This window comes from Sciurus carolinensis, chromosome 11 (genome assembly GCF_902686445.1).
Source record: "Sciurus carolinensis chromosome 11, mSciCar1.2, whole genome shotgun sequence".
NCBI classification, from domain to species: Eukaryota; Metazoa; Chordata; class Mammalia; order Rodentia; family Sciuridae; genus Sciurus; species Sciurus carolinensis.
Genome location: NC_062223.1, coordinates 20,874,264 through 20,889,610, shown reverse-complemented (window position 1 = coordinate 20,889,610; position 15,347 = coordinate 20,874,264). Strand labels below are relative to the sequence as shown.

At 36.0% G+C, this 15,347-nt stretch overlaps 1 protein-coding gene across 1 annotated transcript; it reads left to right on the top strand.

Moving 5' to 3' along the window:
• Positions 1-299: 299 nt before the first annotated feature.
• On the top strand, positions 300-1,237 carry LOC124960332 (olfactory receptor 1052-like). Its single transcript, XM_047519054.1, is given in 2 exon segments — positions 300-453; positions 456-1,237. Coding segments are annotated over 2 exon segments (936 nt in total).
• Positions 1,238-15,347: the final 14,110 nt, after the last annotated feature.

Below are 15,347 nucleotides of genomic sequence, written 5' to 3'. Positions count from 1 at the left end.
TGGGGTTGCAGCTGAGTGGTAAAGTGTTTGCCTAGGACTCATGAGGCCCTGGGTTCAAGTATCAGCACCACATAAAGATAAATAAATAATTGGAAATACTGAAATTTTGAGCCATACTATACAGGTTGCCTAACACACTTACAATGCACTGCTGAAGTCAATCTCTTTTCTTCATCTATGTACAGAGTACCCTAATTATCTCATGTCTGATGGATACTGGATTATGGAGGTCATTTTTTTTCTTCATCTAAGTGACATCTTCTTGTTCTGCTACTAAGGAGCCATATCCATCTGAATGCATGGGAGGCTGGAATCATTCAGGGGTGGAGGAATTCCTTCTGGTAGGGTTAATGAAAAATCCTATCTTGCAGATCCCTCTCTTCTTACTCTTTGCCCTGATTTATCTCATCACTCTGACAGGTAATTGGGGGATGATTGTCTTAATCAGGTTAAACACCAGTTTCACACTCCAATGTACTTCTTCCTTAGCAATCTTTCATTTTGTGATATCTGCTACTCCACAGTTTTTGCTCCTAAGATGCTGGTCAACCTCCTTTCCAAACATAAGTCCAGTACATTTTCTGGCTATGTTCTACAGAGCTTCTTTTTTGCAGTGTATGTGACCACAGAGGGCATGCTTTTGTCTATGATAGCTTATGACAGGTATGTGACAATAGCCAATCCCTTGATGTATACAGTCATTATGACCCAAAGCGTTTGTATTCAGATGGTCCTTGCATCTTACTTGTGTGGTCTCATTAATTCACTGACACACACCATAGGTTTGCTCCGACTAGACTTCTGTGGTCCTAACGTTGTGGATCATTACTTCTGTGACAACCCTCCTCTCCTGAGGCTTTCCTGCTCTGATGCCCGTACCAATGAGATGCTGCTCTTGGTCTTTTCTGGGATCATTGCAGTGGTCACTTTCATCATCTTCCTGGTCTCCTATGTGCACATCATTGTTGCCATCCAGAGAATCCGCTCTGTTGAGGGGAGGTGCAAAGCCTTCTCCACCTTTGTCTCCCACCTGTCTGCTGTGACCTTATTCTATGGATCTGTGACCTTCAGCTACATCCAGCCAAGCTCACAGTATTCCTTGGAACAGGAGAAAGTGTCTGCTGTGTTTTACACCTTGGTGATCCCCATGCTGAACCCACTCATTTATAGCATGAGGAATAAGGATGTGAAAGATGCAGCAAAAAAATCATTTCTGTGGAAGAGAAACCCCACTTGACTCCATCCTGATTGTGGACTTGCTGACCTAACGTTGCCTTCCAAAGAGACTTTGTTTAAAGTTGTATCTAGCATCTCAAACAAAACTAGAACAGAGATATTATTAAGCTACTTGGGACAGAAATTTGAATTTGACCTGAAGATTGAAAATTCACTCTACTGAGCCATTCATTTTTTGTGGAGTGTAGTAGCTTCCCACTTCCTAAGCTGAAGAGTGTTTCTAATAAACTCTCATGCTAATCTGATGGTGCTCACCATCATTTTAAAAGAATCTGATAGTGATTCATATAAAAAGATATACTAATAATAGGGTGTGGGGGTCCTCTCTGCCATGTCCCACATGGATGCAAAAAGGTTAACTGCTGGAGGATGATGTTGCCAGTATATCACTCAATTACCCAAAAATCTTATCTTCTCAGTAGACACACAAGAGCCAATACTCTTTTAAATGTGAGGGGGCATGACAGGTCTAGCCATACCAGCTCCGGCCTCTAACAACAACAACTTGCTCAACACTCTTTTATTTACAGTATCCAGGTAAAGTGGTCAAGGACGAGGAATAGCTTCTGTGCTGGATAGGATAGGGTGCAGTTAGGGAAGTCATTCTCTTAAGGGGGAATATTCCAGAAGGAGACAGGGATCCACTCCTACACAGCGCCACATGCTTCCTGGCAGTTCCTAGAAGCCAGGCCTCTGTGTCCCATGGTTCAACCTAGTCTGATTTTGCTAAATAAGGATGGCTTTCCACAGGGATTTCTCAAACATATTGGTGTTTCAGAGAAGAATTAAAATGTTTCATTTTCATGATTTTCTTAGCTCAAACCACATTATTCATTTTAAAAATGTCATTATTCAAATAAAGTTTTATATTTTCCCTTTTATATTAATATTATTATTCATAATAGAAGTCTAAAATGATGATAGAAATATGACTCTATTTGTAGTTTACTTATTCAACATATTTCTTTTGAGTACCTTTACTGTTCTAGTTACACTGCATCCCACAAATATAGAGATTTGAGCAATAGAATCATAGGTATTGTAGGAACAAAGCATAGGGGTACCTGGTAAATGAGAAATAAGCAATATTTGAAGATTTTTGACTCTAAAAAAGAATTTGTTTTTAAATGCAATAGACAATAAGAATGGCAGGCTGTACAGGACCAGATGTATCAAGTACCTTTAGAGGGGTATCATGTTTTAACACTGTCTCAATGGTTAATAAATGAAGTCCCAAATGAAATGCTTTAGGAAATGTTTTCATTTTGTCATTTTTATCAACCTATTGGAAGTCAAAGAAACAAATGATCTGGTGGGGGGGGGAACAAAACAAAACTTTGAGACATATAAAAGTTATTATTGGTGATTAATAGAGAAAATGTTATACATTTTAGAGCTCTTTCATGAGAATCATAAAGAGAACCTGACAAATCATTAGATTTATAGGGTTTGGTTTTGTTATTTGAGAAATGGTTCATAGTGATTTTGAACCTGTGTCACTTTGATAAGAAATTTGTATCTGAAAAATGATCGTATTTGTGAATTTGGGTTTTGTTATCAAAGGAATTTGTTGATCAGTATTTTGGAATTGTGACCCAGCAATAATAAAATATTCAGGAGGGAAAAAGGAAAACGGTAAGAATGTGGTATCATTACAACTTCTAACAGAGGAGATTTTGGGGAAGAGTGTGCAATGGTGAATAGAGTCTAAGAGGTGAAAGATGTCCTGCATTAGTCAAGAAATGGGGAAAAGTTTGGACATGCAGCAAAGAGAGAACAGAAAGCACATTTTAAGTCTGTCAGATCAGATGTTGTATAGTGGAGAATGCATGGGGATGTGGGATCTGCATGAGGAGAAAGACAAATGTCCCAATATACATATTGGAAAGTCAGCCTGACTCAATAATAAATGAATCATGGTGTGTGTTAGTATAAATGCCACAGAATGGCAAGAGTAGAGATAAAAGCCCCAAAAGAGGTGGCACAGAAATTCAGCTAAGTTTTCACTGCCATGTTGCAAGGTCGTTATAGCAAAACTTGTGAGAAGCACTTTGCAGGACGTTTGGATGAAAAGAATCAAAGATGATTCTAAGATATTTTCAGCAGATGAACAAATATGACATAAGGAAAACATCTAAAGTTTATAAAACAAATCAGAGAATTAGTTGTACAAGTCCTATATCCTTGGACAATGAAGGTAAATTTGTTAAACTCAATGTTTTACTTGAAAAAAAGAAATAATTAAATCACCATACACCTTTGTTAGTTGGTGGGTAGATCACTATGTATCAATAGATTTCACTGACTTTATTATCAATTAAAAGCTGAAGTATGTAAGGTGGGAAAATATGCAAAATGCACAATTCTGTGAAGCTCACAAAATTTATATATTTAAGTTACACTATAATCAAAAATTGCAAATAAAAAATAATACAACATAGTGAACAAGAATTGCAAATCACCTTAAGAAGATCAAAGTACTACTTTGTATTAGATATTAAGTTTGAGAAAGTATTGACATGTATTACTTACTAGAATAGAACATTATATTATTATTGTTATATATACATAAAGTATATATATACATACATATACATACATATATATGTATATTTGTGTGTGTACACAGTTAATAGTCTAGAGGTTAATAAAGAGGTTGAGAATGTAATAAGGCAATTATAACTATTGCAGGTGGTGGCTTTAGGTAAGAATATGAGTAATCAAAATATACTTAACTCTTTTATTGATTTAAAAACATCTTCTGTAAAATCAAAATGTTTTGAAATTTCCAAGGTTAGGAAAATATGGGACAAAGTGCTTGTAAAGTGACAAGAACATTTTTTTTTTTTCTGGGTGGATGGAATCATTTGTGACCCAAACTATTTTCTCTACAAAAATAAGGAGAAAATCAAAATTCAACCTGCAGAAATCATCCCTAGGAAAGGAGTGAATGCCTGCTATGGAAAAAGAGCATGCGTGTAGCGAGTACTTCAGAAGGTGTGACCATGGAGGAATGAGATAGCTTTTTATCACCGTGACTCAGGGAACATTGATAAAAACAGCAATGCCATTCATGAGTGCTCTGCCAGAGTTCAGAGGAATTCAGTAGAGCAGTTGGCAGAAGCTTCCTAGGTTTGACCCCACGTGGCTGAATTTTCCCTTCAGGACATTAGGTGAAATCTGGCCTGAATAGGCCTGGAGACTAAATGAAGTGACATACATACAGACAGACAAATAAATAGACAAGTAGAACGATATGATAGCATGATATGGGTAGAAATGAGACATGAGGGATGATAGACAAAAGAAAGGAGGGAAGGAGGAAAGAAGAATGGATCAATGACGGACTCAAGTGAACAACTTTAGAAGAGCAGAGAAGAGCTTTGGTAGTGTCCAAAATAATGCAGATGATAGAGAATGTGACCTGGGTGGACTACCGATTTGAGCACTTGCCCTGTGCGTTCTCTGGGAAAGGAAACCAGAGAGGAGTTTTGAGCTGTTATGTAGGATGGGGAGATGAATTGGATTCCATCCTGACTTAAACACAGAGCTGTTTTTTTTCCATGAGAATTTTTTTGTGGGAGGAATATAAATGACTGGCTCAGGCCACAAAGACTGTCTATAAAGTGCACTCCAGCTGTGCCTAGAAGATAAGACTTGCTAGAGGGAAGAACCAGCAGTAAATATAAATGACATTTTCCCCTCTGCACACCAGGTAGAGAGGGTAAGAAATTTCTTTCAAAAAACACAAGTGAAAATATAAGGGAGATCAGTGCAGTATAGGGAGAGACGGAGGGGGTGGGAGGAGGAACAGATAGAAAATGAGAGGAACAGTGGAATGAAATGGACTAAATTATGGTACAAACAGATATGAACACACCAGAGTGCATTTCACCTTTGTATATATCTATAAAGCACTCATTACAAAAACAATGAATCAATAGAAAGGAAGACCAGTAGAACAGAGGAAGGGGAACAGGGGGAGAGAGAAAAGAAAGAGAAGGGCAAGTAGTGGGCCTGAAATGGAGCAATTATTTTCCATGTCTGCGTGAGTGTATCAGAACAAACCCCACTATCATGTATAGCTCTCATGCACAAATAAATCACAAATGCGAGAACTGCTCTGAAGTCTCCAAACTAAGTTGAAGGACAGCGTGGTCTTTCTCAGTGTCCAGGTGCTCTGTTGACAATGTCCCACCACCTAGAGGCCTGCACCAAATGCAGCCAGTGGCCTGAACACCGAGAGACACAGGGAAGAGAAATGAGGCCACTGCTCCAAAGTTTGGAAATTCAGTCCCCAGACCTGTTTAAGGGCTGAAGAGAGTGAGAGAGACAGAGACAGAGGGAGGTCAGCTTCTTAATCAAAAGCCAAAAACTTCTGATCCTAAGAAACTCAGAAATAGGGACAAGTGGAAGCAATATGAGTTCAGATACTGAGCCCCTGAAAGCCTGAACAATTAGTAATTAAATTTCTACCTATCAGGGAATGTGAAGCCCTTCCTTGAAAAACATAATGTCTTCTTCAGGTTCTGTGTTACTTTCATGCGTGGGGAAATAACCCATGAGAGAGAAAACACAGGAAATACACTTTACAAGCACTCCAGAATGCCTGCATGCTGGAGTTAGAAAAGGCTTCGACCAGTTGCATAATTAATATATAGAAGAAAATAAAGAGTTGGAAAAATTGTTTAAGGAGAAGTAATTTAAGGAAAATTTAAATGTGTGGAATGGGAAACATGAAATTGTGTGTCAAAAAAATCATACAAACTGTAAATAAGAACTTCTGAAAGTAAGAGAGTGTCAGAGAAAGTAAAAGCAGTATTGATGCACTCCAACACACATCAATATAAATCATCTAAACTGAGGCACAGAGAGAAGAAAAAATACAAAACTGGGTCAAAGAAACCCAAACTATATCACATATTGTGAAAAACATTTAGTTAAATTCCGAAAGGAAGATGAGAGAACGGATAGAAAGCAGATTTTGAATACATTAAGACAAACTGACTACATTTTTCCTAAACCAATGACATCAACAAACATACTCAAAAGGAGAAAAGAAGCCTTGCTCTTAAGAGTCTTATTCACAATATTTAAAACTAATAAAAATTATCCATTATTGAATGAATATGTTTTCATATATTCACAAAGTGGCCATATTATACAGAATTATAAAAATAAAATACTGATATACACAATAATGTAGATACATTGTACTAACATTATACATTAAAAGAAGACACAAAAATGTACAGTTTCAACATTTCATTTGTATAAGATTTAACAATAGGTACATCTAAGTTATTATGTTCATGAAGGCACAGTTAGGAGTGTGGGAAAAGATCATGCTTTGGTTGGTGATAATACTGACATAAGTAAACATAAAATGTGAATAGTCTATAAATAAAAAATCAACATACTCCACACTGTGCATGTTTTTAAAAAGTCCAAAGAGGAAAACATGGCAACAGAGAATATCAATTCAGATAAGAAAGAAAGCAAACAGGAAGGTAAATGTTAAGTTTATGGGTGATTACATGTAATGTTTGGAATTGACTGTACAGCAACAGTGAGGGTTTAAAATAAATAGAATCTAAATAATATGCAAAATACAGGTTTCATTAATGGAATTAAATTTTTTAAAGTTATAACATTTCAAAGAAAGTGACAACAGGAAAAAGTGCCATTATACTTAGTATTTCAGAAATGCATAATTTTATAAATGTAAAGTTAGTCACCAAAAATAAAGTCAATATGAAAGTTAGAATCAAAATATAAACTCAGGTTATTTTAAAAACTTAATAGGCATGAAATTTCTTAAATTAAACTCCATAAATTTTAGTCACTAAGGAGGCAAATAATATATTGAGCTATAGTGATATTTCAAATTATAGAGTGAGAAAGCAAGCTAGAAATATTCTTTGTATATATATACATATTTTTACAAACAAGTAAATATATGTATATATATATATATATATATATATATACATATATCCATAGTAAAACCAACCAGATTAATAAACCTGAACAGATGACTAAATGCAAAAATCAAAACAGTGCCAAAACTATACCACATAACAGATATCAAAATGATTTCCTCCAAAAATAAAAATGAATTTCCTTAACTTCATTAGTCATGTGGGAAAAGAAAAGTAAATCCACAAGAACTTCCATTATTCTCACACCAGAAAGGATATAACACAATAGGTAAATCATAGGAAGTGTTGGTGAAGATGTGGCTTAACCAGGAATTCTCGTGATGCGCTAATGGGAAAGCTTCCTGGAATCTCAAATGACATTTGGAACCACTTTTCAGGAAATTTTGGAAAAATGATTGAAAATTTTCTAATAAAGTTAAAGAGTACAGCAAATCTACAATAAATTTTATATATTAAATGGTTTTCAGCAACAATATTATTATGGCTACAAAGAGAAAATATGTGATTGTTGCTTAGGAGAAAATTATAGAAGGTAAAAACTATCTCTGAATAACCTAAGTATCAGATTGAAAAAAAAGATTTCAAAGGTGCTGTTCTAAGAACTATGTTAAAAACACCTGAGGAATTAATGAAGAATTTTGGGAAAAATCAGAACAATTTCTTTTAAAATAGAAATTTTTTAACTTAAAAAATTTTTAATTTCTTCTTTTTAGATTTACATGACAGTATATTTTGACATATATACATTCATGAAGTGTGACTCATTCAAATTAGCATACCATTCTTGTGGTTGTACATGATGTTAAGGTTGACTGGTGGTGTACTCATATATGAACATAAGAAAATTGTATCTGATTCTTTCTACTGTCTTCTTTATTCCCATCTCCACAACCTTCCCTTCATTCCCCTTGGTGGAATCCACTGAACTTCTATTCTTCCCCTCCACCTCTTATGGTGTGTTAACATCTGCTTATCAAAGAGAATATTTGACCTTTGGATTTTTGGTGGATTGGCTTACTTCACCTACCATGAAGTCTCCAGATCCAGCCATTTACTGTCAGAAGTCATAAAGTCATTCTTTTCTATGGCAGAGTACTTACTATTCCATGGTATATATATGCCCCATTTTCTTTATTCATTCATTTTTAAAGGGCACATAGGTTGGTTCCATAGCCTAGATATTGTGAATTGAACTGCTTTAAATTTTATGAGGGCGTGTCACAGTAGTATGCTAATTTTAAGCCCTTTGGGTACATGCCAAGGAGTGATTTAACTGCATCTAATAGTGGTTCCATTCCAAGTTTACTGAGGAACCTTTTGAGAGTGGTGCACCACCAGTTTGCAATTCTATCAGCAATGTATGAGTGTACCTTTTTCCCATATTCTCACTGACATAAATTGTTACTTGTATTGTTGATAATTGCCATTCTGACTAGAGTGAGATGAAATTTCAGTGTAGTTTGAATTTGCATTTCTCTAACTGCTAGAGATATTGAACATTTTTCATGTATTTGTGGACCATTCCTATTTCTTCTTCTGTGAAATGCTTGTTCAGTACCTCTGCCCATTTGTTGACTGGGTTATTTGTTTCCTTGGTATTAAGTTTTTTGAGGTCTTTGTTTATATTTGAGATTAATGCTCTATCTGAGGTGCAGGTGGCAAAGATTTTCACCCATTTGTAGGCTCTCTCTTCATGCTCTTGGTTGTTTCCTTGGCTGGTATGAAGCTTTTTAGTTTGATACCATCCCATTCTAGATTTTATTTCTTGTACTTTAGAAGTCTTGTTGAGGAATTCTGTTCCTAAGTTGACATAATGGAGAGTTGGACCTACCCTTTTTTCTAATAAGTGCAGGGTCTCAGGTCTAATGCCTAGATCCTTAATTCACTTTGAGTTTTGCTCAGGGTGAGATATGAGGTACATTTCATTTTGCAACATATGGATTTCCAACTTTCCCAGCACCGTATGTTGCAGAAGCTATCTTTTTCTGCCAAGTATGTTCATAGTGACTTTGTGTAGTTCAAAATAACTGTATATATATGGGTTTGTCTCTGTGTCTCCTATTCTGTTCCTTTGGTCTTCATGTCTGTTTTGCTGTCAATACCATACTGTTCTTGTTACTATAGCTCTGTAGTATAATTTAAGGTCTGGTATTGTGATGCCGTCTTCTTGGTTCTTCTCACTAAGGATTGCTCTGCCTATTCTGGGTCTCCTGTTTTTCCAAATGAGGAAATGAGGAAAACAACTCCATTTGCAATAGCTTCAAAAAAATAAAATACTTGGGCATCAATCTAACCAAAGAAGTAAAAGATCTCTACAATGAAAACTACAAAACATTGAAGAAAGAAATTAAGGAAGACTTTAGAAGATGGAAAGATCTCCCATGTTCTTGGATAGGCAGAATTAATATTGTCAAAATTGCCATACTACCAAAAGTGCGATACAGATTCAATGCAATTCCAACTAAAATCACAATGACGTACCTTACAGAAATAGAGAAAGCAATCATGAAATTCATCTGGAAGAATAAGAAACCCAGAATAGCTAAAGCAATTCTTAACAGGAAGAATGAAACAGGGGGTATCGCAATACCAGAACTTCAACTCTGCTACAAAGCAATAGTTACAAAAACAGCATGGTATTGTTACCAAAATAGACAGGTAGATCAATGGTACAGAATAGAGGACACAGACACAAACCCAAATAAATGCAATTTTCTAATACTGGACAAAGGTGCCAAAAATGTGCAATGGAGAAAAGATAGCCTCTTCAACAAATGGTGCTGGGAAAACTGGAAATCCATATGCAACAGAATGAAATTAAACCCCTATCTATCACCCTGCACAAAACTCAACTCACAATGGATCAAGGACCTTGAAATCAGACCACAGACCCTGCATCTTATAGAAGAAAAAGTAAGTCCAAATCTTCACCTTGTTGGCTTAGGATCAGACTTCCTTAACAGGATTCCCATAGCACAAGAAATAAAAGCAAGAATTGATAACTGGATAGATTCAAACTAAAAAGCTTTCTCTCAGCAAAGGAAACTATCAGCAATGCAAAGAGAGCCTACAGAGTGGGAGAATAACTTTGCCACTCATACTTCAGATAGAGCACTAATTTCCAGAATATATATAGAACTCCAAAAACTCTACACCAAGAATACAAATAACCCAATCAACAAATGGGCTAAGGATATGAACAGACACTTCACAGAAGAAGATCTACAAGCAATCAACAAAAATGAAAAAATGTTCACCATCTTTAGTAGTAAGAGAAATGCAAATCAAAACTACACTAAGATTCCATCTCACCCCAATTAAGATGGAGATTATCAAGAATACAAGCAACAACAGGTGTTGGAGAGAATGTGGGGAAAAAGGTACACTAATACATTGCTGGTGGGACTGCAAATTAGTGCAGCCACTCTGGAAAGCAGTGTGGGGATTGTTTAGAAAACTTGGAATGGACCTACCATTTGACCCTGCTATCCCACTACTTGGCCTATATCCAAAGGTCTTAAAATCAGCATACTACAGAGATACAGCCACATCAATGTTCATAGCTGCTCAATTCACAATAGCCAGACTATAGAACCAACCTAGATCCCCTTCAATTGATGAATGCATAAAGAAAGTGTGGTATATATATATACAATGGAATAGTACTCAGCTATAAAGAATAATAAAATTATGGCATTTGCAGGCAAATGGATGAAATTGGAGAATATCATGTTAAGTGCAATAAGCCAATTTCAAAAATCCAAAAGATGCATGATCTCACTGATAAGCGGATGATGACATGTAATGGTGGGTGGGAGAGGGGCAAGAATGGAGGAAGGAGGGACTGTATAAAGGGAAAAGAGAGATGGGGGGTGGGGGGGAAGAAAAAAATAACGGAATGAATCAAACATCATTACTCTATGTAAATGTATGACTATGCAAATGGTATGCTGTTACTCCATGTACAAACAGAAACAATATGTATCCCATTTGTTTACAATAAAAATAAATTTAAAAAAAAGAAAATTTATTATTAGCAACTACGGCCTGGTCCTGTAAGCACAATAGACACGGCACCCTTTTGTTGTTTCAATCTACCTGGAACCGGAATCAATACCAACAACAACTAAATATTCAAATATATTATTAGAACATCACTTCATGTTTTTTTGTCTTTCCTTTTCCATAGTATAGTTCTGGTTCTCACTAAATTTTTCTTTGAATGTGAATCTCTTTGTGATGAAAAAGCATGAGAGGAGGTGGCATTGGCCCACTGAGTTTCCATTTCTTACTCTGCCATGTTTTACCTGCTCATTCTCCATTCTGTACTGTGGTCTAACAGCTTTTATGGCTTTTACCACCTAAGTCACGTGGAGATGTGTCTGCCATACTGATACTCTGATTAACCTTTAGGTTTACATGTTTATATTCTCCATACCAGTCAGACTCTTACAAGATCAAGCAGAATTCTGGATTCATACTTGGTTTGATTTTTACTTCCTTATCCAAAGAGCCACATTGGTGTGTTTCTTGGACTTACACCAAAGGTAAGACTCCAGACCATCCTAGATCTGCCCCTCAACTAATTCTCTTTGTACCCTCAGAGTGATTCACAGTTAGGGTCTGGTTTTGTTTTGTTTTGTTTTTTGATCAGAAAACAGAAACAGGGATGGAGTTGACTGTGGAGAATTGGGCATGGGCTGACCCTAATAAATTGTGATGACTGGTGTGTTGTTTGGCTCATTAACCGAGGTTCTTCTTGTTTGTGTGTTTAACAAGACACAAGTACAGACAAGAATTATTCAAATATTCTGTAATATTACTATTTATTGCAGAGCACCTAGCATTGCAATGATAGTAAAATCTATGCACACCTGGATTCTTCAGGGTCAGTTCTGAATCATCTGATGGATAAAGTCATGTTAGAATTCCACTATTCTTTCATCCCTAACACCAAAATAGAACTCCCTGTAAAATTAATTGAAAGTGACAAATACCTACAAATTTATAAATTCTCTGTATGTGCAGAGTATGTCACAGTTTACCTGACTTTAAATCAATACCAGTGCTGTCTCATTTTGCTTCCATGCACAGTGCTTCCATGCACAACACATTATTTGAGTCACACAAAAATCTCTGTCTGGGGGGTTTAATGTCCTCATTTTTCAGGTTAATACTGTTTCAAATTGGTTTTTGTGATTTACCCAAGTTCATTCAGAAATGGAGCTGTGAATTCATCCCTTGTCTCTGATTATGTATCTATTCCTTACAGTAGGATTTTAATGAGACATGTTGAAAATATAATTTTTAATTAAAAAGTAGAATCAATTAAAAGAATATTAATTAATGAGATCAGTTTCTACATACTTATATGCAATGCCACCATTCTATTTATTACTTGATTACTACTTCATTTGACACACCTACGAGGTTGTTCAGTACTTTCATTAGTATCTCATCTAAGTCCAATGACTTCTAAATACTGAACTTAAAAAAAAAAACAAAACTCCCCTTTGACTTTAAATCAATAGCAGTGCTGTCTCATTTTGTCACTATTTCCCAAGTGTCCAAATTCTTTCTTTATTTTTCTAGTTCGAAACCATTTTAGAAAGCATTTCAGTGGCTCTGCCACTATAGAATTCTTGTTATAATAAAATTAATAATTTAAATTTGTTGGCATCAATTGCTGGAATTCCTCTGGGCACCTTAATGAAAATAGAAAATGATACCAATACTGCATCATGCCTTGATAACTACCCCAGAGCAAGATTTGGCAAATCCGCCAAATGACTGCACAAAGAATGATTCCAAATTAAAATTAAAAAAAAAATCACATAGGAAAGGCACTAACTTTAACCTGAAGAGTAATGGACTGCAGGGCTTCAGTTCTAGATGACAGATTCAAGGAAAGGGAAGACATCGTCTGATACTCTAAGACTTAATGCTATTAAAATATTAGCCCTTTTGAGGGTCATAGAAAGTATCTAGTTTTACCCTTTCAGATTTACCACACAGAAACTGAGACACTGAGAGGGGCGGTGAGGTTCTTATGGTCCCACGGCTAGACTGGACTAGACTGGTACCCAGGACTCCGTTATCAAACCAGGCAATTTCTCACACTTCTAAGTTACCACTACTGTTTCCAGAAGACTAAGGCTCTCTCTTGCTAATTTCTGACAGCTAGATATAACTAGCCTTAGCAACTAATGTATAAAGTAGGAAGAACACGAAGTACAAGAGCACAGGGTGAGACAAACAGGGAATGTGAGACATTTGCCTCAAGTGCAAACTTTCAGGGGGGTTAATAAACTTATTTATCAAGATAAATAATATTCTAATGTAGGATTTTTAAAAATAAGAATTAATGCAAAATAAGCATTAGAAGTATGTTTTTAACCCCTTTAACTTTCTTCTAAGACAAGTGCATTTTAATCTTGCTTGCCTCCCTTGCTTCTCTCCCATAGGTTCTGGGAATGACTTTGTTTTTTTTCTTTTTAAGATTTTTGGTTAATCGCCCCAGAGGTCACTGCTTTATGGAGATCAACAGAACAAGCCTCTTTTTTCCCTTCATGTCAGAAATTTATTGAAGAGTGAAGTCACTCATTGTGTGTTGGTTTTAAAATATGTTAGCAGATTCTTTGACACTTGTCTCTTCACAAAGTGGATCCTGCTCTCTCTTTCCTTGAGTGTGAGCTGTGGTGTTTGACCAGATTAAAATGAATAGGAGGTGGCAGAAGTGGCAATGTGTGATTTTTGAGATAAAGTCACGGAAGGTATTATGGTTTCCTCCTTGCTGTCTTGTCTTACTAGCTCAGGGAAAAGTCAACTGCCTTGTCATGAGGACATGTAAGATGACCATGGAGAGGTTGGTGTGATAAGGAACTGAGGGCTCCCACCAACCACCATGTGAAAAGTCATCACAGAGGCAAATCTACCAGCTCCCATCAAACTTTCAGACTACAGCAGTCCTGGCAAACATCTTGCATGCAAACTTGAGAGGCTCTGAGACAGACCAACCAATTAAAATGCCTCTTTGAATTTCTGACCCAAAGAATTTATAACAGAATAAAAACTTTCTGCTTTAGGTCATGAAGTTTTGAGGTAATTTGTTATGGTGTAATAGATAAATAATATACTGCCGTATATGTTAGGGTCATTACATTGGTCCAGGGAATAGGCATGTCCATACGATTATGAAATTGAAGTTCCCGAGCAATAGTTGGCCTGACTGTGTCCAGGAATTCCCATATCCTGGAGTGAAATTATGGTTTTGACTTCGATGCAGATTTCAGTCCAGTCCTTTCATTACCATGTTCGGAAACAAAACTCAATCATTGAGTAATATTTTATACAGCTTCCCTCTTAAAAATAATTGGCTCAATGTAACTACTCACAGAAGCTGGCAATTTGCAAGAGCTCACCAGTGGTACCACTTTGAGTTGATAAAACTTCATTCCCAACAAGGAGACATGTATTAAATCAGAAATAAAACACTCCAATAGCCAAATTTAATATGATAATTGCACACTATTTCTAGGATTTTTAAAATTGAATTTATCTTTAATACCTTTACCAAAATATGCTTGAGTGCATAGTCACAGTTTGGAGTCACTTCTTTAAATCTACCTTAAGTGAGTAAGTTAATTCCATGAGTCCTAGTTTTAAGAAAGGCAGTATTGTCTTGCCTCACTTAATTCTCTCTTGCTAAATTCTTTTAATTTGAAAATATCACTTCCCATATACAGTGATTGAGAAAGCATTTTAAGTTGTTTTAAGTTTGAAAAATCAAAGTCTATCTGGTCACTAACAGGTACACACAGGTTGGTTTCTGTCATCTTCCATCATTTCCCTCCTCCATTTATCCAAGAAAATAGGTACTACTTTAGTGTGTCTAACTACACACTAAGCTATTAAAAGCTATTACAATTTGGGACCATATTTACTTACCATAAAAGCAAGATTATAAGAAAATTGAACTGAGAACTCTTGATAGGGGTGGAGAAGAGGCAAAGAAAATGCCTTGCCTGAGGTTATGGGGGATATGATCTGTGGGGTGAGTTCTGACAAGAGCACACAAGGCTGAAGCAGTTGTGGGTGGAAGGAAAGGGCTATGAAGAACTGCCACATTTAAAATATAAATACAAAATATAAATATAAAATATAAATTTT